At 49.1% G+C, this 22,772-nt stretch overlaps 1 protein-coding gene across 2 annotated transcripts in view; it reads right to left on the bottom strand.

Moving 5' to 3' along the window:
- Window positions 1–9,922: 9,922 nt before the first annotated feature.
- The window catches only part of STARD10 (StAR related lipid transfer domain containing 10), a 56,127-nt gene continuing 43,277 nt past the window's right edge, over window positions 9,923–22,772 (bottom strand). For both annotated transcript variants that reach the window (XM_063127372.1, XM_063127371.1), the window contains 4 exons: window positions 21,719–21,822; window positions 18,314–18,431; window positions 15,152–15,204; window positions 9,923–10,272 (listed from right to left, as the gene is read on the bottom strand). In XM_063127372.1, coding sequence (XP_062983442.1) covers window positions 10,045–10,272; window positions 15,152–15,204; window positions 18,314–18,431; window positions 21,719–21,822 — 503 coding nt within the window. In that variant the 3' untranslated portion in view covers window positions 9,923–10,044. The remainder of the gene's footprint in view (window positions 10,273–15,151; window positions 15,205–18,313; window positions 18,432–21,718; window positions 21,823–22,772) is intronic.

The raw sequence follows: 22,772 nt of genomic DNA, 5'->3' as shown, positions 1-22,772 counted from the left end.
CCTCTAAGGCCATCCAGTCCAACCCCCTGCTCAGTGCAGGAATCCACCCTAAAGCATCCCTGACAGGTGGTTGTCCAGCTGCCTCTTGAAGGCCTCTAGTGTGGGAGAGCCCAGGTCATCCCGAGGTCATTTGGTTCCATTGTCGTACTGCTCTAACGGTCAGGAAGTTTTTCCTGATGTCCAGCCGGAATCTGGCTTCCTTTAACTTGAGTCCGTTATTCTGTGTCCTGCACTCTGGGAGGATCGAGAAGAGATCCTGGCCCTCCTCTGTGTGACAACCTTTTAAGTATTTGAAGAGTGCTATCATGTCTCCCCTCAATCTTCTCTTCTCCAGGCTAAACATGCCCAGTTCTTTCAGTCTCTCTTCATAGGGCTTTGTTTCTAGACCTCTGATCATCCTGGTTGCCCTCTTCTGAACACGCTCCAGCTTGTCTGCGTCCTTCTTGAATTGTGGAGCCCAGAACTGGACGCAATACTCTAGATGAGGCCTAACCAGGGCCGAATAGAGAGGAACCAGTACCTCACGTGATTTGGAAGCTATACTTCTATTAATGCAGCCCAAAATAGCATTTGCCTTTCTTGCAGCCATATCGCACTGTTGGCTCATATTCAGCTTGTGATCTACAACAATTCCAAGATCTTTCTCGTTTGTAGTATTGCTGAGCCAAGTGTCCCCCATCTTGTAACTGTGCATTTGGTTTCTATTCCCTAAATGTAGAACTTGGCATTTATCCCTATTAAATTTCATTCTGTTGTTTTCAGCCCAGCACTCCAGCCTATCAAGATCACTTTGAAGTTTGTTTCTGTCTTCCAGGGCGTTAGCTATCCCACCCAATTTGGTGTCATCTGCAAATTTGATCAGCGTTCCCTGCACCTCCTCGTCCAAATCATTAATAAAAATGTTGAAGAGCACTGGGCCCAGGACTGAGCCCTGCGGCACCCCACTCGTTGCCTCTCCCCAGTTTGAGAAGGTTCCATTGATAAATACTCTTTGAGTCCGATTCTGTAGCCAACTGTGGATCCACCTAATAGTTGTTCCATCTAGCCCACTTTTAGCTAGTTTGTTAATCAGAATGTCATGTGGTACTTTGTCAAAAGCTTTGCTGAAGTCAAGATATATGACGTCCACAGCATTCCCACAGTCCACAAGGGAGGTTATCCTATCAAAAAATGAGATCAAATTAGTCTGACAGGATTTGTTCCTGACAAATCCATGTTGGCTTCTAGTAATCACTGCATTGATTTCAAGGTGTTTACAGATTGACTTCTTTATAATCTGCTCCAGAATTTTCCCAGGGATGGATGTCAGACTGACTGGTCTGTAGTTCCCAGGTTCCTCCTTTTTGCCCTTTTTGAAGATAGGGACAACGTTAGCCCTCCTCCAGTCGTCCGGCACCTCACCCGTCTTCCATGATTTTGCAAAGATAATAGACAAAGGTTCTGAGAGTTCTTCTGCTAGCTCCTTCATTACTCTTGGATGCAGTTCATCGGGCCCTGGAGATTTGAACTCATTCAAGGAAATTAGGTGTTCTTTGACCATTTGTTTATCAATCTCAAACTGCAATCCTGCCCCCTCAACTTCTGCTTCACTTTTTCCAGGGGGGTCATAGATTTACGTCATTTACTCAAAATTTACTCAAAATTGAGATTTACTCAATTGAGTAAAATTGAGATTTACTCAAAATTTACGTCATTGGTTCCATTGTCGTACTGCTCTAACAGTCAAGAGGTTTTTCCTGATGTCCAGCCGGAATCCCACTTCCTTTAACTTGAGCCCATTATTCCACATCCTGCACTCTGGGAGGATTGAGTCTTATAAGGTGGTGGGTTGGGAAGCAGAACTTGAATGTGGGGCAGGGCCATAATTGGTTGAAGGAAAGGGGCAGCAGCAGCAGAGATTTAAAAAAACACGGTGCTCATGAGAAAAAGGAGGGGCAGAAGTGCCATGGGGCAGGAGGGGTGCCTGCTCTTGGCAAGAAGGGGCAAGGAGGCAACTTCCTGACTGTTAGAGCAGTATGACAATGGAATCAGTTGCCTGGTGAGGTTGTGGGCTCTCCCACCCTAGAGGCCTTCAAGAGGCAGCTGGACAACCATCTGTCAAGTGTGCTGTAGGGAGGATTCCTGCATTGAGCAGGGGGTTGGACTCAATGGCCTTGTAGGCCCCTTCCAACTCTGCTATTCTATGATTCTATGAAGTACTTCACACAACACTCTAACCCAGAGCGCTTAGCTCAAAATGCTTAGTGTGTTGTCTGAACAGCATCTTTATTTTCCCAGGCTGTTTAAACTACTTTGTGGTTTTATCCAGTTTGTTTGAGCTCTGTGGGTTTTTATTTCCCTGCCGTTTGTTTTCATACATTTACCGCTGCCAAGCCTCTTTCCCTCTGTGCTCTGATTCACAGCACTGTTCTGATTTTACAGTAATACTGTATTAGTGGGGGGGGGTGGCTTTGGGGGGGGGGCTTTTGTTATCGTTTGGTTTGGTTCCCTGTAAGCCAGACCGAGAGGCTCAGCTGTAGTGCAGCCTACAAATTGTACAAACAAGCGAACCAACAGAATAACTGAAACTGGCACGCCAGCACCATGGTGATCATCCTAAGGAACACAGCAAAACTATGACTCAGAGGCCCGTCTGTGAGTCAGCACCAAGCAAAAGCATTCTCCCCTCCCCCCGCCCTTGCCCCCCCTTTCATCGCTTGGCCCCCCTTTCCTCTGGCAACCGCAGCCACGGATCCATTCTCCTTCCTGACAACTTGCCCCCGGACCATTGTCCCCTTTCTAAGCAGTGCGCAGTTGAAGAGCTGGGGGAGAAACACACGGGGATACTGGGTTTCTTTCTTTTTTGCCGAGCACATTCATGCGCTGCTGTGCCGACGTGGGAGGAAGAAGATGGGAATATATACTTAGAAGACAAAGAGGCAGGACCAGAGAAAGAACATCTCACAGTGCTGCGGCTTTGCAAAGAGCGAGAGAGGCAGCCCAGCACTTTCCTTTCCGCATTTTTCTCCAGGCAGCAGCGTGGTGTAGTGGTTAGAGTGAAGGACTAGGCCTGGGGAGAGGCACGTTCAGATCCCCCCTCAGCCATGGAAGCCCACTGGGTGGCTTTGAGCCAGTCACAGACTCTCAGCCTAGCCCACCTCACAGGGTTCTTATGAGGACAGAATGAAGAGGAGGTTCTTTGCAAGAGGAAAAAAGGAGCGATATTAATGTAATAATAAATAAATTCATGCGACGCCACACACAGATCTGCAACACCAGCATTTCCAACTTCTGGTCCCAAAGTCAAGAAGGGGATCTTCCACCAGCTAGGCTGGTACACGTGGGGGTACGTCGCTCTGCCATTTTGTTCAAATTTTGTACGTGCCAGCTACCTCACATTTGTCAAGGGTTGTGGGGGATAGAATGACCATATGAAAAGGAGGACAGGGCTCCTGCATCTTTAAGAGTTGTATCAAAAAGAGAATTTCAGCTGGTATCATTTGTATGCATGCAGCACTTGATGAAAGTCCCTCTTCATCATAATAATTAAAGCTGCAGGAGCCCTGCTCTCTCGAACAGATACAAAACAGGGCAGGGCTCCTGCAGCTTTAACTGTTGTGATGAAGAGGGACTTTCACCAGGTGCTGCATGCATACAAATGACACCGGCTGAAATTCTCTTTTTGATACAACTCTTAAAGGTGCAGGAGCCCTGTCCTCCTTTCCATAGGGTCACCCTAGTGGGGGAGGTAATAAAGCAAAGGGGGACATAGCTGTCCCTTGTCTTCATTCTCGCCTTTACGCTCCCTTCGCTTCAGGGCTTGTGATTCTTTGGATCCTGGATTGGGCCCTGCCAGTTCTGGGCTCCACAATTCAAGAAGGACGCAGACAAGCTGGAGCGTGTTCAGAGGAGGGCAACCAGGATGATCAGGGGTCTGGAAACAAAGCCCTATGAAGAGAGACTGAAAGAACTGGGCAGGTTTAGCCTGGAGAAGAGAAGATGGAGGGGAGACATGATAGCACTCTTCACATACTTAAAAGGTTGTCACACAGAGGAGGGCCAGGATCTCTTCTCGATCCTCCCAGAGTGCAGAACACGGAATAACGGGCTCAAGTTAAAGGAAGCCAGATTCCGGCTGGACATCAGGAAAAACTTCCTGACTGTTAGAGCAGTACGACAATGGAACCAGTTTCCTAGGGAGGTGGTGGGCTCTCCCACACTAGAGGCCTTCAAGAGGCAGCTGGACAACCCTCTGTCAGGGATACTTTAGGGTGGATTCCTGCATCGAGCAGGGGGTTGGACTCGATGGCCTTGTAGGCCCCTTCCAACTCTGCTATTCTATGATTCTATTGGAAGGCCCTTACTTAGGTAATGTATGGGATACACTTTGTTCCAGAGGTTTCTCCGGTTTTCTATAATATTTGTGTACCTTTTTACCCTTTCACCTTTCCCTGTAAATAAACTTAGTCTCTTCCTCAAGAGCTCTGTGTGTGTTTTCTTCTAGGTAAATCTCAGTACTAAATTCAGAGCCTTTTGCTTGGGCTACTCAATAATGTTACAGGCTTGGGGCAGGGCGGGGGGCTGGAGATACAGGGTGCTGTCTCGGGCCCTTATTCCTGCACCCTAAATGTGCCCTGAAAGGTCTGAAGTTCCCTGACTCAGGCTGAGGAGGACCTAAGAGGTAGGGGCAATCTCCCAGGTGATTGTTTGCCCATGGCCTACACTGCAGGGATTTAGGGTCACTCCCCTCCTTCACTCTTTTCCTAAACATTTTTGGTACTCTTGCAAACCTTGAGTTCCCCCCTCCCCCCGAGCCTGGTGATGCCTCCCTCTTCTGCTGGGATGGTGACATTTTGGGCACGGCACTCAGAGAATGAATTTGCTATATCTAGGATGTATTCGTGTCATTTTAACTTCAGAGTGTGACTTTTCACTAAAATCCTTTCAAAGGTCTTGCAAAGTCGCCCCCATGTGGTCAGATTTTATCTTCCCATACTTGGAAATTGTCAGGGTGGAGGTGGTCACCTTTACCATAAAATGTGGCGGCACCTGGCACCGTTTCACATATTCTGCTATTTCTAGGTGTTGCATGTGCCCAAAAGTCTGGTGGGGAGTTTGCACTCTGTTATTTGTTTGACAGCGAACTTTTCATTTTAATTAATACTACAACGGCAGACAGAAAGCTCTGGCGTGGGCTGGTCCATGAAGTCACGAAGAGTCAGAAGCGAATGAATGAATAAACAACAAACACAAGAACATTGAAGCCTGGCTACTCTGTCCAAAAATGTTTTCACTCCTATTGCAGAAGATGCCATGGTTCCTGGCCTCAGCCTCCCAATTTTATTTTATTTTTATTTATTATTTATTACATTTATATACCACCCCACAGCCGAAGCTCTCTGGGCGGTTTACAACAGTTACAGCACTGGAAACCATCCTCAACTATCACTCTTTCTTAATCATTGTGTAGGGGGGTTCTTCCCTGTTCATGGAGGGTTACAAAGCTGTCAAACCTCTCTTGATAGCCAATGGACATCACAGAGTTCTGCGTAGCCTTTACAATTTTGTATATTTATCTAACAATAGATCTGGGCCAAGCATTGGAGATCTTTTAAGATCTTTAGGAACAGTGGTTTTCAAGCATTTGTGCTGATTAATTGAAATGGATTTAAAACCTATGGCTTACACAAGCTCTTAAATTAAATCCCAGCTGAATATCCAGTGTTGACTATCAGCAGAGAGGCTGTGTGGTTCAGTTATAAGGATCGCTATTTCAAGCACAGACTCCTTAAGAGGGAAGGATTTCTTGTGAGCAAGGCCCTCCTCATGAGGAAGACTTATAAGGAACCACAGCTGAGCCCTGTGTGGGGCTCAGGAAGCTCTGGCAACTTCAGCCTTCCATTTCAGCCTAGCCGTGGCTGGAACAACATTGTTCTACTAGCTCTACGACCTTGTGTCCCAGACCTTTCCTTGTGACTGAATCTTTGTGCTGCTGACATTGGACTCCTGCTTGAGTCCACTTCTTGGATTGTTATTGTATCTGACTGCTTATCTGTGTTTTGACCTCTGGTCTGGAAACCACCTGCTTTCATGGTAATACTGTGCTTGACCATTTGCTGGCTTAATGGACTTGCCTATTGGCTTAATCCCTCTATTTGCCTAGCGTAGAGAGTTACCCAGCCATAGCAGGAAATTCACCCAGAGGAGGTGCCCGCTGCATCCCTGAATGATATGTTGCTCTGAACTGTCCTCCTTCTCTAAACTGCTACAAGTGGGAGTGGTCAAGTCTCCTAACGAGTGATTGGACTGTTAATCCCTACTAATGCAAAGAGGATGTAGAGTAAGCTGCTTTCTAGAGGAGGGTGTTTGTTGATCTCTGCATGAATACTGCTTGGTGCTTGCCTCTGCACAAATCAGGAGACACAGCACAGAACAGTGACTCACTCAGAGTCCTTTGCTGAGGTTTGGAAATTAGTACTCTTTCATAGCCTAAACATAATCTATGTGTAGTGTAAGAGTCAAGCATGCTTCCAGGGGAAGGAGACCTCAGCTAGCAGAAGTTTGAGAAACAGTGGTCTAGAGCAGCCTCCCCCCAACTTGGTGCCCCCCAGATGTGTTCTACTACAGTGCCCATTACCCCCAGCCATGCTCAGAGTCTCCAATTGTCATTTAAGAGGCAAACAAGATATCCAGACACGCGCTGTAGTTGAACTCCTTTTATTTCGAAATCAACAGCTCCCATAACAAGGTATGAAATCTCCCTTTTTTTAACCCCCTTGAAATGCAAAAGGGGCTTTAGGGACGCAAACAACACCCCCCCCCCCCCAGAATGAAACAGTCATCAAACCCCAGATCTGAGGGCAGCCCAAATACCAGCCCGCAGCGTATGTGTCCTTCACACGGCCAGCCTTCCGGACTTGTTGGGGTTGGTGAGAAAAGAAGACGGGGTCCTGGGAGACGCAGCTCGGAGCCCCCTGGCCCCACACCTCTGCTGAAAGACTCCCAAAGGGCAGCGGTTCCCCCAGTGAGCAAGACTTTTCCCTCCAGGAAAAGGCGGCTCTAATAACGATTACAGAATAAGGCAGGAAAGAGAGAAACATCACCCACTGGACCACGCGGGGGAGGCACGTACAGACTTCTGGGCTCAACCGTAGCACTCTTTCAGCCATCTCTCTGGGGACGAGGGTCTTAGGGGGAGACATCCCTCTCCTCCCCAGCCTAGCTCTGCCCACCTGCAAAGTCCCACCTGGATTACATTCAGGAGGAGGCCACTTTCTGTACCAGGGCATATTTGCTCCAAACTGTGTGTGCCCCAATCATGCGTTACCCAATGGCCTCCTTTTCCCAGACCGGACCTTAATCAGGTTGGGGCTGAAAGTTTGTTCGGTTATTGGAGGCTGGGGGTGGGGAGAGGCTGGCACAAGGGCAGACAGGCCGTGCGTTCTGCTGGCTCAGAACCAGAAGGCAAGAGAACGTCTTGTCTGCAGCTCTTCCCATTTGAAAGCAATTTTGGTGTGTGTGGGTGTGGGTGGGTGTGTGTGTGTGTGTGTGTGTGTGTGTGTGTGTGTAAGGAAATTGCTTGAATTCGGCTTGCAGTGGTTCACAATCACTGGACACTGGGGAGCAGAGCAAGGCCAACACACCCCTCTGAATTAGGGTGGCCTTATGAAAAGGAGGACAGGGCTCCTGTATCTTTAACAGTTGCATAGAAACGGGAATTTCAGCAGATGTCATTTGTATATATGAAGAAACTGGTGAAATTCCCTCTTCATCACCGCAATTAAAGCTGCAGGAGCTATACTAGAGTGACCATTTTAAAAGAGGGCAGGGCACCTGCAGCTTTAACTGTCGTGATGAAGAGGGAATTTCATCAGGTTCTCCATTTATACAAATGACACCTGCTGAAATTCCCTTTTCAATGCAACTGTTAAAGATACAGGAGCCCTGTCCTCCTTTTTATATGGTCACCCTACTCTGAATTGGTTTGAGAAACCAGTTTAGGAAATGAATCTCCTCTGTAATGCATTGGGCAGGGAATGAGGTTCTTCTTGCCTGCAGGTCTTTGAACATGCACAGAGGGCTCTTTGCTCACTCACTAAATCCCCCCTGCCCGCCCGCTCCATAGTACTACATGGTGCAATAAGGATCATTCCCCAGCTGAAATGTACAGGGTAAAAATATTTTGGTTGTGGCTTCATCGTTGCAGAAAACAACAGGGGAACTGGGCCTCGAGGCACCAGAATTTGGGAGCTGCCTTTCCTTTCAAAGTCCTCCTGTAGCAAGCCTACTCGGAAGGCAGCAGACAAACGGGGGGGGGGGGAGGGGACTAGAGCCAGACTACACTTACTTCAGATCCGTGTGACGGTGCTGGTGCTGGGCTGTACCATTTTGGACTACAAGGGCTGGACTGGATGTTTGAAAAACTCATGCCCCTCTCTGCATATGAAACTAGCATGGTGTATGCTGTGTGTGTGTTTTAAAATGAGGGAAGCAATCAAACATTTGACAACACCACACCCTACATACCCCTGCAATCTGTAGTGGTACAGCCCAGCAACAGAAACATCAGGTGTGACTGCAGACTGGGTGGTGTGTCACCAAGGGCCGTTTCATAGAATCATAGAATAGCAGAGTTGGAAGGGGCCTACAAGGCCATCGAGTCCAACCCCTGCTCAATGCAGGAATCCACCCTAAAGCATCCCTGACGGACGGTTGTCCAGCTGCCTCTTGAAGGCCTCGAGTGTGGGAGAGCCCACCACCTCCCTAGGTAACTGGTTCCATTGTCGTACTGCTCTAACAGTCAGGAAGTTTTTCCTGATGTCCAGCTGGAATCTGGCTTCCTGTCACTTGAGCCTGTTATTCCGTGTCCTGCACTCTGGGAGGATCGAGAAGAGATCCTGGCCCTCCTCTGGGTGTCAACCTTGTAAGTATTTGAAGAGTGCTCTCATGTCTCCCCTCAATCTTCTCTTCTCCAGGCTAAACATGCCCAGTTTCATGTATTACATCTCTATTCCGCCCCACAGCCATGGCTCTATGGACAGTTTACATAAGAAACAAGCTGCCTTAGACAGTGTCAGGTCCATCTAAGCCCAGTATCGCCAACACTGACTGGCAGCCAGGGCTCTCCGGGGTTTCAGGTGTTGATTCTTTTCTATGCGCTACCTGGAGAAGCCAGGGATTGAACCAGCGACCTTCTGCATGCGAAGCCTGCGCTCCGTCACACTGAGCTATGGGCCCTCCCCCACATGTGAATGTTTCCCCGCAAAGGGAGCTTTTGATATTGGCCCCAATCCTGTCTGGTGCTAGCAAGGTCTGCGCTCCCATCCCCAAGCACAACAGGCAGTGGTTTGCAATGTTATGTTTTGCTGGCGGGGGTGAAGGGGAATCCCGCCTTGACCACCACCAGCCCTGTGGACGCCAGAGCACTGGAGTAGTTCGAGGTGGGCTGCCCAAAAGGGCCAAGGCTGTCCCCACGGGGTCAGTGGAGAAAGAGGGCAGGCCGTGGCCCGTGGGCTTTTTTTCTGTTCCCTGACCCCATTGTCCCCACTGCTAAAGAAAGAGGCCCGTCGCAGAGCATAGAATCATAGAACAGCAGAGTTGGAAGGGGCCTACAAGGCCATCGAATCCAACCCCCTGCTCACTGCAGGAATCCACCCTAAAGCATCCCTAAAGCAGGGCTTTGGGGGGAGAGAGCAAGAGAGGGCGAGCGTGTGTGTGTGTGCATGTGAGTGAGTGGGAGACAGAGAGAGGCCAGCAACAGTCAGCTCTAGATCCCAGGCCCAGCAGTTGAAGAGGAGAACTTGACCGCAGGACCCCGAATTTGCAAGATTCCGCCCACGGCCCGTTCCCACCCTTTAGAGAAGAGCTCCCGCGAAGTAACCCTGCAAGTGGGCACTCCCTCGCTTCGTAGCACGACTCTGTGCGTGAGAGAGACAAGAGGGGTGGGGGGTGCATCTTTTTTCTTTTCTTTTTTAAACACAAACAGCATTGGTTACACAGACAAAAAGCCCAGGTGGGGAGATGTACTGGAGACACGGTCGAGGGGTGCGGGCGCCAGGGCCCACATCAGTTGACACTGTCCTCGTCGCTGGCCTCGCCCCGGTCGTCTTTGGTCTCGGAGAGGGTGCTTTCGTCAATGTTCTCCAGGGAGTCGGCGTGCTGGATGGCCAGGTCCGAGAGAGCCACGGGGGGCAGGCTGTTCTGCTCCGGGTACAGCCAGGGCTTGAGCTGGGCGTTGTGCTTCAGCTTCCAGTCCGGGTATTTTACGCAAGCCTTGTACATCTTCTTCATGGCCTGCGGGGCAGGGCGAGGGGGGGGGGGCAGGGAGGAGGAGGAGAAGGAGGAAGAAAAAATCAAAGGTAAGGACCGGGCCAGGTTGGGTAGGAGAGAGAACTCTGTTTCATCCTGGGTTTCATGAGAATTTTCCAAGAGTAGAAAAATATTCCAGTGGGGGGGGGGGGGAAAGGGAATTTGGAGGAATACTGGTGTGTGTGTGTGTCCTATGACATCATTTTTGGGGGGGGATGAATAAAATGGTTTTTATAACATGGGTTTACTTACTCACAATATGTACTATGATTAGGGTGACCCTATGGAAAGGAGGACAGGGCTCCTGTATCTTTAACGGTTGCATAGAAAAGGGAATTTCTGCAGGGGTCATTTGCATATATGGAGAACCTGGTGAAATTTCCTCTTCATCACAACAGTTAAAGCTGCAGGTGCCCTGCCCTCTTTTGTATCTGATCACTCTGGTATAGCTCCTGCACCTTTAACTGTTGTGAAGAAGACGGAATTTCACCAGGTTCCCCATATATACAAATGACACCTGCTGAAATTCCCTTTTCTATGCAACTGTTAAAGATACAGGAGCCCTGTCCTCCTTTTCATAGGGTCACACTAACTATGATAATCCAGTAGATTACAGAATGGCAAATCCTGTGTAGACTGTAGACAAATTAGGGTGACCCTATGAAAAGGAGGACAGGGCTCCTGTATCTTTAACAGTTGTATTGAAAAGAAAATTTCAGCAGGTGTCATTTGTATATATGGAGAACCTGGTGAAATTCCCTCCTCATCACAGCAGTGAAAGCTGCAGGTGCCCTGCCCTCTTTTAAATCTGGTCGCTCTAGTATAGCTCCTGCAGCTTTAACTGTTGTGATGAAGAGGGAATTTCACCAGGTTCCCCACATATACCAATGACACCTGCTGAAATTCCCTTTTCTGTGCAACTGTTAAAGATACAGGAGCCCGGTCCTCCTTTTCATAGGGTCACCCTAAGACAAATACAACGTTCAAATGTTTTCAGTGTCATTATAGTGCAGCCTTTCCAAACCAGATGTAGTCCGGATGCATTGGACTACAACTTCCATCATATCCAAAAATATCTGGAGAGTACCAGGTTGAGGAAGGCTGTTACGGAGTTCAACTTGCTATCCAAAGATGCGGCTAGTCCTTAATATTGGATGAGGCTGTTTTCTGTCCAAATAATGCATTTTATTTTCTTCAATACCAAGTTCCTATTTTCAACTTTTATATTTCCCCCTTACCTCTCAGATGGCAGAAACTAAGATACGTGCAATTAGGCTTCATGTTCTTTCTTTCTTTCTTTCTTTCTTTCTTTCTTTCTCTCTCTCTCTCATATTGGGAGTATTTGTAATTTGTACGTACAAAACTCAGGTGCTTCAATCCTAAGGATACTTACTTGGAAGTAAGCTACACTAAACAGGGTCTTACTTCTGAGTATAGCTCCGTAAAGTTCATAAATATTAGGGCGACCCTATGAAAAGGAGGACAGGGCTCCTGTATCTTTAACGGTTGTATTGAAAAGGGAATTTCAGCAGGTGTCATTTGTATATATGGGGAGCCTGGTGAAATTCCCTCTTCATCACACCAGTTAAAGCTGCAGGAGCCCTGCCCTCTTCTAAATCTGGTCGCTCTAGTATAGCTCCTGCAGCTTTAACTGTTGTGATGAAGAGGGAATTTCACCAGGTTCCCCACATATACCAATGACACCTGCTGAAATTCCCTTTTCTGTGCAACTGTTAAAGATACAGGAGCCCGGTCCTCCTTTTCATAGGGTCACCCTATAAATACACCAAACAGTATGATTTTTATATGCTCTCAAAGTTGCAACTCTGCATTTTGTGTCATTAAAGCAGTAAAATCAGTTTAACTTTTATAAGAAAATAAGCATCGCATATATTTCAAGTTTCCCTCAAATTTCTAGGTTTTTCCAGTAAAAATAATAACGGGGAAGCCTCATCTCTTTTTCTCTCCCATGACTTCAAAGTTTCTGTAGCATATACATACCTGCTGCTTCTGCGTGGGCTATTAATGACTGTGAACCATTTTTCAAGCCCACGCCCGCCTTTCCCCGGGTTTTCCCCCCAATTTGAAAAGACTCCTCTCCGCTGCTAGACCAACCCTGGGTAGGGTTGCCATATGTCCCGGAAAACCAGGAATGTCCCGATTTCCAGGAGATTCTGAAATGTCCCGACCGGCTGGGCAAGAATCCCGGATTCCTGGTCCAGCTGGCCGGAGAAATTCTGACCTCCAAAATGGTGCCTTGAGCCTGCTCAGTGAAGTCACAGCAGCAGAGAAAAAGATGCATCGATCTGACGCCTTTTCCAGAGCATCACCGCTCCTCCACAGGGTCATCTCTCACCGTAAGTTGCAGTGAATTTAAGATGTCTGGTTTTACAGTTGTCGATGATTTAATTTAAAAAATTGGGCTTTGCAAAAATTGGGCTTTCCCTAGACCATCTGGACAGGGATAACCTAGCTTCAGTTGTCCATACTTCGGTAACTTCCAAATTAGATTACTGCAATGCCCTCTACATGGGGCAGCCTTTGAAGATGGTCCGGAAGCTGCAGCTTGTGCAAAATGCGGCGGCCAGATTGATAGCTGGAACAGGGAGGTCTGAGCATATAACACCGATTCTGGCCTGCTTGCATTGGCTGCCTATACGTTTCTGCGCCCAATTCAAGGTGCTGGTAAAGCCCTGTAAACCTGTAAAGCCCTGCATGGCTTGGGACCACAATACCTGATGGAACACCTCTCCCGACATGAACCTACCTGTACACTGCGCTCAACATCTAAGGTCCTCCTCCGAGTGCCTACTCCGAGGGAAGCTCAGAGGGTGGCAACAAGGGAGAGGGCCTTTTCGGTGGTGGCCCCCCGACTGTGGAATGATCTTCCCAATGAGGCTCGCCTGGCGCCAACATTGTTATCTTTTCGGTGCCAGGTCAAGACTTTTCTCTTCTCCCAGGCATTTTAACAGCATTTAACAATGTTAAGTTTGTTTTTAACGGTCCCCAGAATGGTTGTTTTTAAATGGATACTGGTGTTTTTATACTGTTTTTTATGTTTTTGATGGTTTTAAAATTTTGTATACTTTTAATGTTTACCATTTTTAATTGTTGTAAACCGCCCAGGGAGCTTCGGCTGTGGGGCGGTATATAAATGCAATAAAATAAATAAATAAATAAATATTGCTCAGTTTTTTTTAAAAAAAAATCCTAGCCCCCACCCCCCAAAATTGTCCCAGTTTTGTGGATTCAGAATATGGCCACCCTAGCCCTGGGGCAGAGTTGGGCTTCAGCCCCTCCGGCTCCTTCTGCCATCGCCTGCCAGGGGCAAAGCGAAGGGCTGAAGCCACCCCGCCGGCTCTTCAGCTTCGCTCCACGACCTTTTGAATCTAATCGCCAACACTGGTCTTCATAGCAAACCCCCGGACCGCCTGGCGCCTGCTTTTCTTACCAAAGAAACACAAAACCCGTTTCTGAAACAGACCTTCTCTGTGGGGAAGTAACACCAGAAGCCTAGAACTCCTTCCGTGTCTGGAAAGCTGATACAATTAATACCAACAATGAAAGCAACCCACCCCTCCCTCCCGCCCGCCCTCCCTCCCTCCCTCCCTCCCTCCCTGTGAGTTCTGGTTTTTTTTAAATTAAATCGAAGTATCATTACATCTGCTGACGTGGGCTGCTCTCCGGTGCCGTCGTGGGCCGAAGGTTTAACGTGATCCCTCAGCTAATTAATTGAGTGAGTGATGGGCTCACGGAAAAGGAACGTCACACAGCCACAGAGACGACCTGAGCACGTCACTGGAGGCACTGATGCGCTCAGGTAATCTCTGCCGATGTTGACATTGAAGGAGGACATGCAGCAAAACGCCCCCCACCCACCCCAGGCATCCAGCAGACTGGAAACCCGGAGGTGCAAAACTCCCCGCGCACGCCCTCTTCGTCACGGCTTCTCCGGGTGGGGATGAGACAGCAAATGCTTCTCACTCCTAGGCGGTTTTAGAAGGAACGGCCCACGTGCAAAGGGCAGAGGGACCAAGGGAGTCACGCCTGCCCTGAGCCCCGAGGGCTGGTACGTGCTAGGGATGAGCCTCGCCACAAGGGGGCACAGTTGGAAAAAACAGGAGACCCCTGTGGGGAGATCACGGGACTCTTCTTCTTCTCACATCTGAGATGCGTTTGAGGAGAGGGAAAGAGAGGTGTTGCGGGATCCTTTAGGACCGGTGCAGCCCATGTAACTTCCCCCTCCCAAATCACATCTTTTCTTCCATGCAGCCGCCTTCCTCAACCTCCTGGTGTCCTCTAGATGTGTTGGACTGCAACTCCCACCATTCCCAGCAGGCGTGGCAGGGAATGATGAGAGTTGTAGTCCAAAACATCTGGAGGGCATGAAGTTGGGGAAGGGTCTTTGCAACCATTCATCCTCTTCTCATTTCCATGGTGAACCTCTGGCTGTCATGGGTGGGGGACGTCAGGCTCGGGGGACAAATCCAGGCCTCTCGGGCTCCACAGATGGCCACGCCCCCTTCCTCTGGGGGTGGGGCTTTCCTCGGCCATCAATGGTTTGGTGATTCCCTGGAGGCTTTGTTCTTTGTTCCCCATTCTAAAAGTTTGAAATGCCTCTCCGGGAGGAACTTAAGTTACAGACAGGAAGAGCCTGAAGCTAAAATAGGTTCTTGTAGTTCTGGCCCCGCCTCTTCTGCCTTTGGCCCCGCCCACATGGAACGTGGCCCCCCACCCCCCAAGAGCTCGTCTGAACTGGGATCTCGGGCTGAACGGAGCTGCCCAGCCCTGCTAGAGGTGAAACACGTCTGCAGGTGAGCGGCTGGAGGACGAAGAATGAAAAGGGCCCGGAACGAGGACTCACCTTTGGGGCCAGGAACTGTGAGGACTTGTTCACCACCCACTTTGGCAAAGAACCTGAGGAGGAGGAGGAGGAGGAGGAGGAGGAGGAGGAGGAGGAGGAGGAGAAGAAAACAGTGCAAACGTCACACGGCTCCACATGGCCCCAAACGATGCGCAAAATGGAGGTGTGATGGGGAACTCAGCTCCTAGGGCTTTTGCACCCACACCAGGCCCAGCCCAGCCACGCAGCAGGGCGAGGCGCCCGCCTCAGGCGGCACAGCGGCAAACCCCGCTGCTCCTCCACCCCCAGCAGCAGAGGCCCTGCCACCACGGCCCCCTCGCCTCCTGGGGGGCTCTGGAGAGGGGCCCCCCCCAGCCACTCTCCTGACGCGGCATTTGCAGCAAGAGAGCGGCTGGTGGTGCCCTGCCCTCGCTTTCCCCCATCGCAACGCGGCCTGGAGGAGAAGGCTCTCAATGGCTACTGGCCCTGATGGTTATGTGCCGCTGCCAGTAGGAGAGGCAGTAGGCCTATGTATGCCAGCTGCTGGGGAACATGGGCGGGAGGGTGCTGCTGCACTCATGTCCTGCTGGTGAGTTTCCTGTTGACTCCGGTGGCTGTGTGAACCGAATGGTGGACCAGATCCAACGTGGCTCTTCTGATGTTCTTCAGTGGCTGCGGGGCTCTCACCGGCTTCTTCCAGCCACGGGGCTCTCCATATTGCTACCGTGGTGGTAAAGGTAAGGGGAGCATGGGGTGGGGGTGGGTGCAATGGGGCAGTGAGGGCAAGGCACAAGATTTGGCAATGGTGGGGGGGGCAATGCAGTGGTTGAAACCTCTTCTCTTGCACCTCAGGCGGCGAGAGGCCTTGTGCCTGGGCGGATCTACACAGATAATTTGCAACACAAGGATGACATAGAATCATAGAACAGTAGAGTTGGAAGGGGCCTCTAAGGCCATCGAGTCCAACCATCTGCTCAATGCAGGAATCCACCTCAAAGTATCCCTGACAGATGGTGGTCCAGCTGCCTCTTGAAGGCCTCCAGTGTGGGAGAGCCCACAACCTCACCAGGCAACTGATTCCATTGTCATACTGCTCTAACTGTCAGGAAGTTTTTCCTGATGTCCAGCCGGAATCTGGCTTCCTGTAACTTGAGCCCGTTATTCCGTGTCCTGCACTGTGGGAGGATCGAGAAGAGATCCTGGCCCTCCTCTGTGTGACAACCTTTTAAGTATTTGAAGAGTGCTATCATGTCTCCCCTCCATCTTCTCTTCTCCAGACTAAACACGCCCAGTTCTTTCAGTCTCTCCTCATGCCCAAAATCCCATCCCAACTCACAGAAGGGTTCGTTTGCACGCTCTGGAGTCACGCCATTGATTAGCCAACTAGCTGAGGGCATTCTTCTTCTGCCTTCCTCCACCGCAGCCTTCCGGTGTTTCAGCACATACTGGCAACGCAACATGCCCTGCCTAGGAGTACCAGAGGCATTTAGCTTCCCACTGCCAGAGACTGAACGCTGGGCTAGATGAACCTGGCTTTGATCTAACAGAGCTCTTCTTATGTATTCTAAGGTATACGCACATCGTTAGAAAAAACAACCCGTCCAACTATTGCCTCCGGACTTTCATATTCTTCCTATTTTGATCCAGAGGTCTTAAAGCATCATGATGGAACTTGTTGGCCACAGGTAGACACACCACTTCTTTATCGGATGATTCTCCCCTGGTTGAGAATCCACTAAATAACAGACCTCACAGTACTCCGGCAGGGGAGTGAGTCCTCAGGAAGACTCATGTAAACGCTCCCCGTTCCCGAAAGGCACACCTCTTCTGTCGCTGCCAGAAATTCTCTTCACAGCGGGAGCTTGTGCTTTCAGGACTAAAAAAAAAGGCTAAGTCCTAACTCTGGTCAGCTTTAGTGCTCGCAAATTCCCCAAATAGATCACCAGGGTTTAGCAAATGCTGGATTGCAGCACGGGGGGGGGGCCTCTGGTGCTCACACTGTGCCCTTGGCAGCTCGACCAAGCGCCGTATTCCGTTTATAGGTCTACAGCAGAAAGATGCCTTCGGAAACGGTGGACGGTGGACGAGGGGCCTAAGCTAGAAAGAGGCTTTTCTGGAATGCCAGATGCTGCAGAGAAGGTGACTCCTGCATTCGCCAGCCCCACACCCCACGGCCTCCTCCAGCTTCACTAAAAATAATCCAAATGCTGCAAACCCTAAATTCTGCCCTTGGAATAAATTATGCAACGGTATTTGCGTAAAGTGTTCTTTTGCCTAATTTTGTACTTTCGTGTATGTGTCTGTTGCATGCCCAGAATTCCATGTTTTTTGTTCAAATTTCATTGCCAGGGATTAAAGAAGGAGAAGGTTTGACTAACAATCTCTCTCTCTTTCTTTCATTTTTTTCTGCTGGGCATGGAAGAGTTCATTTGCCAGTAGCCGGTGTTTGCTTTAAAATAAAAAATCAGTGACCATTTGATACATCCTAAGTTGGGACTCAAAAGCCCTATGAAGAGAGACTGAAAGAACTGGGCATGTTGAGCCTGGAGAAGAGGAGATTGAGGGGAGACATGATAGCACTCTTCAAATACTTCAAAGGTTGTCACACAGAGGAGGGCCGGGATCTCTTCTCGATCCTCCCAGAGTGCAGGACACGGAATAACGGGCTCAAGTTAAAGGAAGCCAGATTCCAGCTGGACATCAGGAAAAACTTCCTGACTGTTAGAGCAGGACAACAATGGAACCAGTAACCTAGGGAGGTGGTGGGCTCTCCCACACTAGAGGCCTTCAAGAGGCAGCTGGACAGCCATCTGTCAGGGATGCTTTAGGGCGGATTCCTGCATTGAGCAGGGGGTTGGACTCGATGGCCTTGTAGGCCCCTTCCAGCTCTGCTATTCTATGATTCTATGATTTGATGGTCTGTAAAGGCAGAGGAAGTGAGATGTGCCACAGATGATGGAAGGATTAGGAACGTTCTTGAGAGGGTGGGGTGTGGCAGTAAGGTGGAAGACTGCCACACCTTAACACTGTCTAGAAACTTGCTTGTCTCTAATTGAAACTGCCCACACTTACATCCAGACCAGCTTCCTGGGGATTATAAATGGAGGCACATCTTTATGAACGGGGATACAAAAAAAAAGGGGGGGTTCTTTGCCGAACTGCCTTCGGTAGGCAAAAGCTTACCTTTGGGGTCCACCTGAGCTAGGTAGGTGAGGGTGCAGTTCTTAGCTCCTTTCCCCTGGACCAGGTAGCCGGTTTGGATGGAGACCGCTCTCACCATGTCTTTCCTTGGAGGGTATTTCTGAAACGAGACAAGGGAGTTGTACATAAGAACATCAGAAGTGCCCTGATGCTGGATCAGACCAAGGGTCCATCTACTCCAGCACTCTGTTCACACAGTGGCCAAGCAGCCGTCGGCCAGGGATGAACAAGCAGGACATGGTGCAACCGCACCCTCCCACCCATGTTCCCCAGCAACTGGGGCACACAGGCTTACTGCCTCGAATACTGGAGACAGCACACAACCATCAGGGCTAGTAGCCATTGTTAGCCTTCGCCTCCAGGAATTTATCCAACCCCCTTTTGAAGCCATCCAGATTGGTGGCCATCACTACATCTTGTGGTAGTGAGTTCCATAATTTAACTATGTGCTGTGTTAAATTTCATTTGTCCTGGATCTCCCACCAATCAGCTTCATGGGATGACCCTGTTGGGTTCTACTATCATGGGAGAGGGAGAAAAAAGTCTGCCTCTCCACATTCTCCACACCAGGCATGATTTTGTACACCTCTATCCTGTCCCCCCTCAGCCTCCTCTTCTCCAAGCTACACGATCCCAGTTGATGTAACCGTCCCTCATAGGGGAGATGCCCCAGCCCTGTAATCATTTGAGTTACCGTTTTCTGCGCTTTTTCCAGTTCTGGAGTATCCTTTTTTTTAATGTGTGGTAACCAGAACGGCATACAATATTCTGTGGTTGCACCATAAATTTGTATTATTATTATTATTATTATTATTATTATTATTATTATTATTATTATTATTATATTTATTTATATAGCACCATCAATGTACATGGTGCTGTACAGAGTAAAACAGTAAATAGCAAGACCCTGCCGCATAGGCTTACAACCTAATAAAATCATAGTAAAACAATAAGGAGGGGAAGAGAATGCAAACAGGTACAGGGTAGGGTAAGCAGGCACAGGGTAGGGAAAAACTAACAGTAGAAAGTAACAGTAGAAGTCTGCACAACATCAAGTTTTAAAGGCAGTCTGATTGTGGCCATTTTATTCTCAATTCCTTTTCTTATCATGCCTAACATAGAATCATAGAATCATAGAATAGCAGAGTTGGAAGGGGCCCACAAGGCCATCGAGTCCAACCCCCTGCTCAATGCAGGAATCCACCCTAAAGCATCCCTGACAGGTGGTTGTCCAGCTGCCTCTTGAAGGCCTCTAGTGTGGGAGAGCCCACAATCTCCCTAGGTAACTGATTCCATTGTTGTACTGCTCTAATAGTCAGGAAGTTTTTCCTGCTGCCCAGCTGGAATCTGGCTTCCTTTAACTTGAGCCCGTTATTCCGTGTCCTGCACTCTGGGAGGATCGAGAAGAGATCCTGGCCCTCCTCTGTGGGACAACCTTTCAAGTATTTGAAGAGACATGCTATCATGTCACCCCTCAATCTTCTCTTCTCCAGGCTAAACATGCCCAGTTCTTTCAGTCTCTCTTCATAGGGCTTTGTTTCCGGACCCCTGATCATCCTGGTTGCCCTCCTCTGAACACGCTCCAGCTTGTCTGCGTCCTTCTTGAATTGTGGAGCCCAGAACTGGACGCAGTACCCTAGATGAGGCCTAACCAGGGCCGAATAGAGAGGAACCAGTACCTCACGTGATTTGGAAGCTATACCTCTATGAATGCAGCCCCAAATAGCATTGGCCTTTCTTGCAGCCACATCGCACTGTTGGCTCATATGGAGTTTGACTTCTTGACAGCTTCTTGTGGCCAAATAAAGAGCCATGCCGGAGAGCCAACCTTCATCCTTCTCCCAATTCACAGCAGTGTTTCCCGGTCAATGCATCACAAAGAACTTTCTAGATGGTCCTAATTTAGGAGCTCTTTTAGCACCTCTTTCCCCTCCAGCAGAGGACCCTAACCTAGTACCCTCAGGTGGGTTGGACTACAATTCCCAGCCCAAATGGGCAAAGGCCATGCGGGTTGGCCTGCAGTGGGAGTTGTCATTCGACACTTCTCAAAAGGAGGACACCAGATTACAGAAGGCCCCCCAACGCTTTGGGATTAGGGAGCGCCGTGTCTGGATCAGGGGAAATGCCTTTCAAGGTGTCATCGGCAGCACAACAGGACCAGGACTTTTGGATGAGCAGGGATCCTGACATCCTCTGCCACCACCAACCCTGACTTTCCTGTCCTCTCTGAGCTTAGCCACAATCTTCACAGGAGCTGGGAGGAAATAGATTTCCCCAGCAACGATATGTCCTTCCCTCTTATAATGCAAAGTATTTTGGTCCCAAATGGGCCATTAAGACCCAATTGCTTTGCAAAAGACTGCTGAAGGTGGAGATGAAAACAGCGAGATCTGACTTGTTGATGTGGATCAACACAGCTGCCTGCAACTTAGAATCATAGAACAGCAGAGTTGGAAGGGGTCTCTAAGGCCATCCAGTCCAACCCCCTGAGCTTTGGGCTCTCCTTGAGGGTGTGGCTACAGGGACTACAGGGACAGTCATGAGAGTGCCTGCACTTCCAGATTTACCACTACACCACTAAGTGTCGTGAGATCTTGCACTCCTCTGTTCAGAAATTAAAAACAGCCTGTTATCACTGGAGGAAACCTAACTCGGAGGACTTCTAGACAGAGGGCTCCTAGCAACACCAGCGAGAATGCAGGGTGCAGCTACTCTGCCTTTTTCTCAGTAACAGTTTTCCAATGGCAAGAAAAAAGATGGACCATAAGAGCCCTGCTGGATCAGAACAAGGGTCCATCTAGTCCAGCATTCCGTTCACACAGTGGCCAACCAGCAGTTAACCAGGAACCCACAGGCAGGACACAAGTGCAACAGCACCCTCCCGCCCATGTTCCCCAGCAACTGGTGCACACAGGCTTACTGCCTCGGATACTGGAGGTAACATAATCATCAGGGCTGATAGCCATCGATAGCTTTCTCCTCCAGGAATTTATCCACCCCCCCCCCCCTTTTAAAGCCATCCAAATTGATGGCCATCACTACATCTTGTGGAGGTGAATTCCATAGTTTAACTCTGAGGTGTGTGAAGAAGGACTTCCTTTTATCTGTCCTGATTCTCCCACCAATCAGCTTCATGGGAAATGACTCTTTTGGGCTCTAGTATGATGAAAGTGAAAAGAAGCAGTAGGGGAAAATAATGTAAACACATTATATTAAATAATTTCAAAAGGCAATCACCCACCCACCCCCGTATAGGTTTTCCTAAACCTTCCTTGAGCTCAGCCGCAGAATTTAGCTGATACACAGGATGGCGCCAGCGCATGCACACAGAGCATGGCACATGCTTTGTCTCACACACCCTCCCCAGAAAGGACTGGCGCTCACCGGATGCTTGACGGAGTAGTTCATGATGATGTAGTCACTGCCCATGGGAAGCCACGAACGCAGCGTGATGACGTCCCGGTTCTTGAGGGGTTTGGGGCACTTCCCTGCCGGGAGCAGAGAAAAGAAGGGTTAGAATCATAGAATCATAGAATAGCAGAGTTGGAAGGGGCCTACAAGGCCATTGAGTCCAACCCTCTGCTCAATGCAGGAATCCACCCTAAAGCATCCCTGACAGAGGGTTGTCCAGCTGCCTCTTGAAGGCCTCTAGGGTGGGAGAGCCCACAACCTCCCTAGGTAACTGATTCCATTGTCGTACTGCTCTAACAGTCAGGAAGTTTTTCCTGATGTCCAGCTGGAATCTGGCTCCCTTTAACTTGAGCCCATTATTCCGTGTCCTGCACTCTGGGAGGATCGAGAAGAGATCCTGGCCCTCCTCTGTGGGACAACCTTTTAAGTATTTGAAGAGTGCTCTCATGTCTCCCCTCAGCCTTCTCTTCTCCAGGCTAAACGTGCCCAGTTCTTTCAGTCTCTCTTCCTAGGGCTTTGTTTCCAGACCCCTGATCATCCTGGTTGCCCTCCTCTGAACATGCTCCAGCTTGTCTGCGTCCTTCTTGAATTGTGGAGCCCAGAACTGGACGCAATACTCTAGATGAGGCCTAACCAGGGTTGAATAGAGAGGAACCAGTACCTCAAGCGATTTGGAAGCTATACTTCTATGAATGCAGCCCAAAATAGCATTTGCCTTTCTTGCAGCCATATCGCACTGTTGGCTCCTATTCAGCTTGTGATCTACAACAATTCCAAGATCCTTCTTGTTTGTAGTATTGCTGAGCCAAGTATCCCCCATCTTGTAACTGTGCATTTCGTTTCTATTTCCTAAATGTAGAACTTGGCATTTATCCCTATTAAATTTCATCCTGTTGTTTTCAGCCCAGCACTCCAGCCTATCAAGATCACTTTGAAGTTTGTTTCTGTCTTCCAGGGTATGAGCTATCCCACCCAATTTGGTGTCATCTGCAAATTTGATCAGCGTTCCCTGCACCTCCTCGTCCAA

This window comes from Elgaria multicarinata, chromosome 5 (assembly GCF_023053635.1).
Source record: "Elgaria multicarinata webbii isolate HBS135686 ecotype San Diego chromosome 5, rElgMul1.1.pri, whole genome shotgun sequence".
In the NCBI taxonomy this organism is placed as follows: Eukaryota; Metazoa; Chordata; class Lepidosauria; order Squamata; family Anguidae; genus Elgaria; species Elgaria multicarinata.
This window is presented reverse-complemented; position numbering and strand designations above follow the sequence as displayed.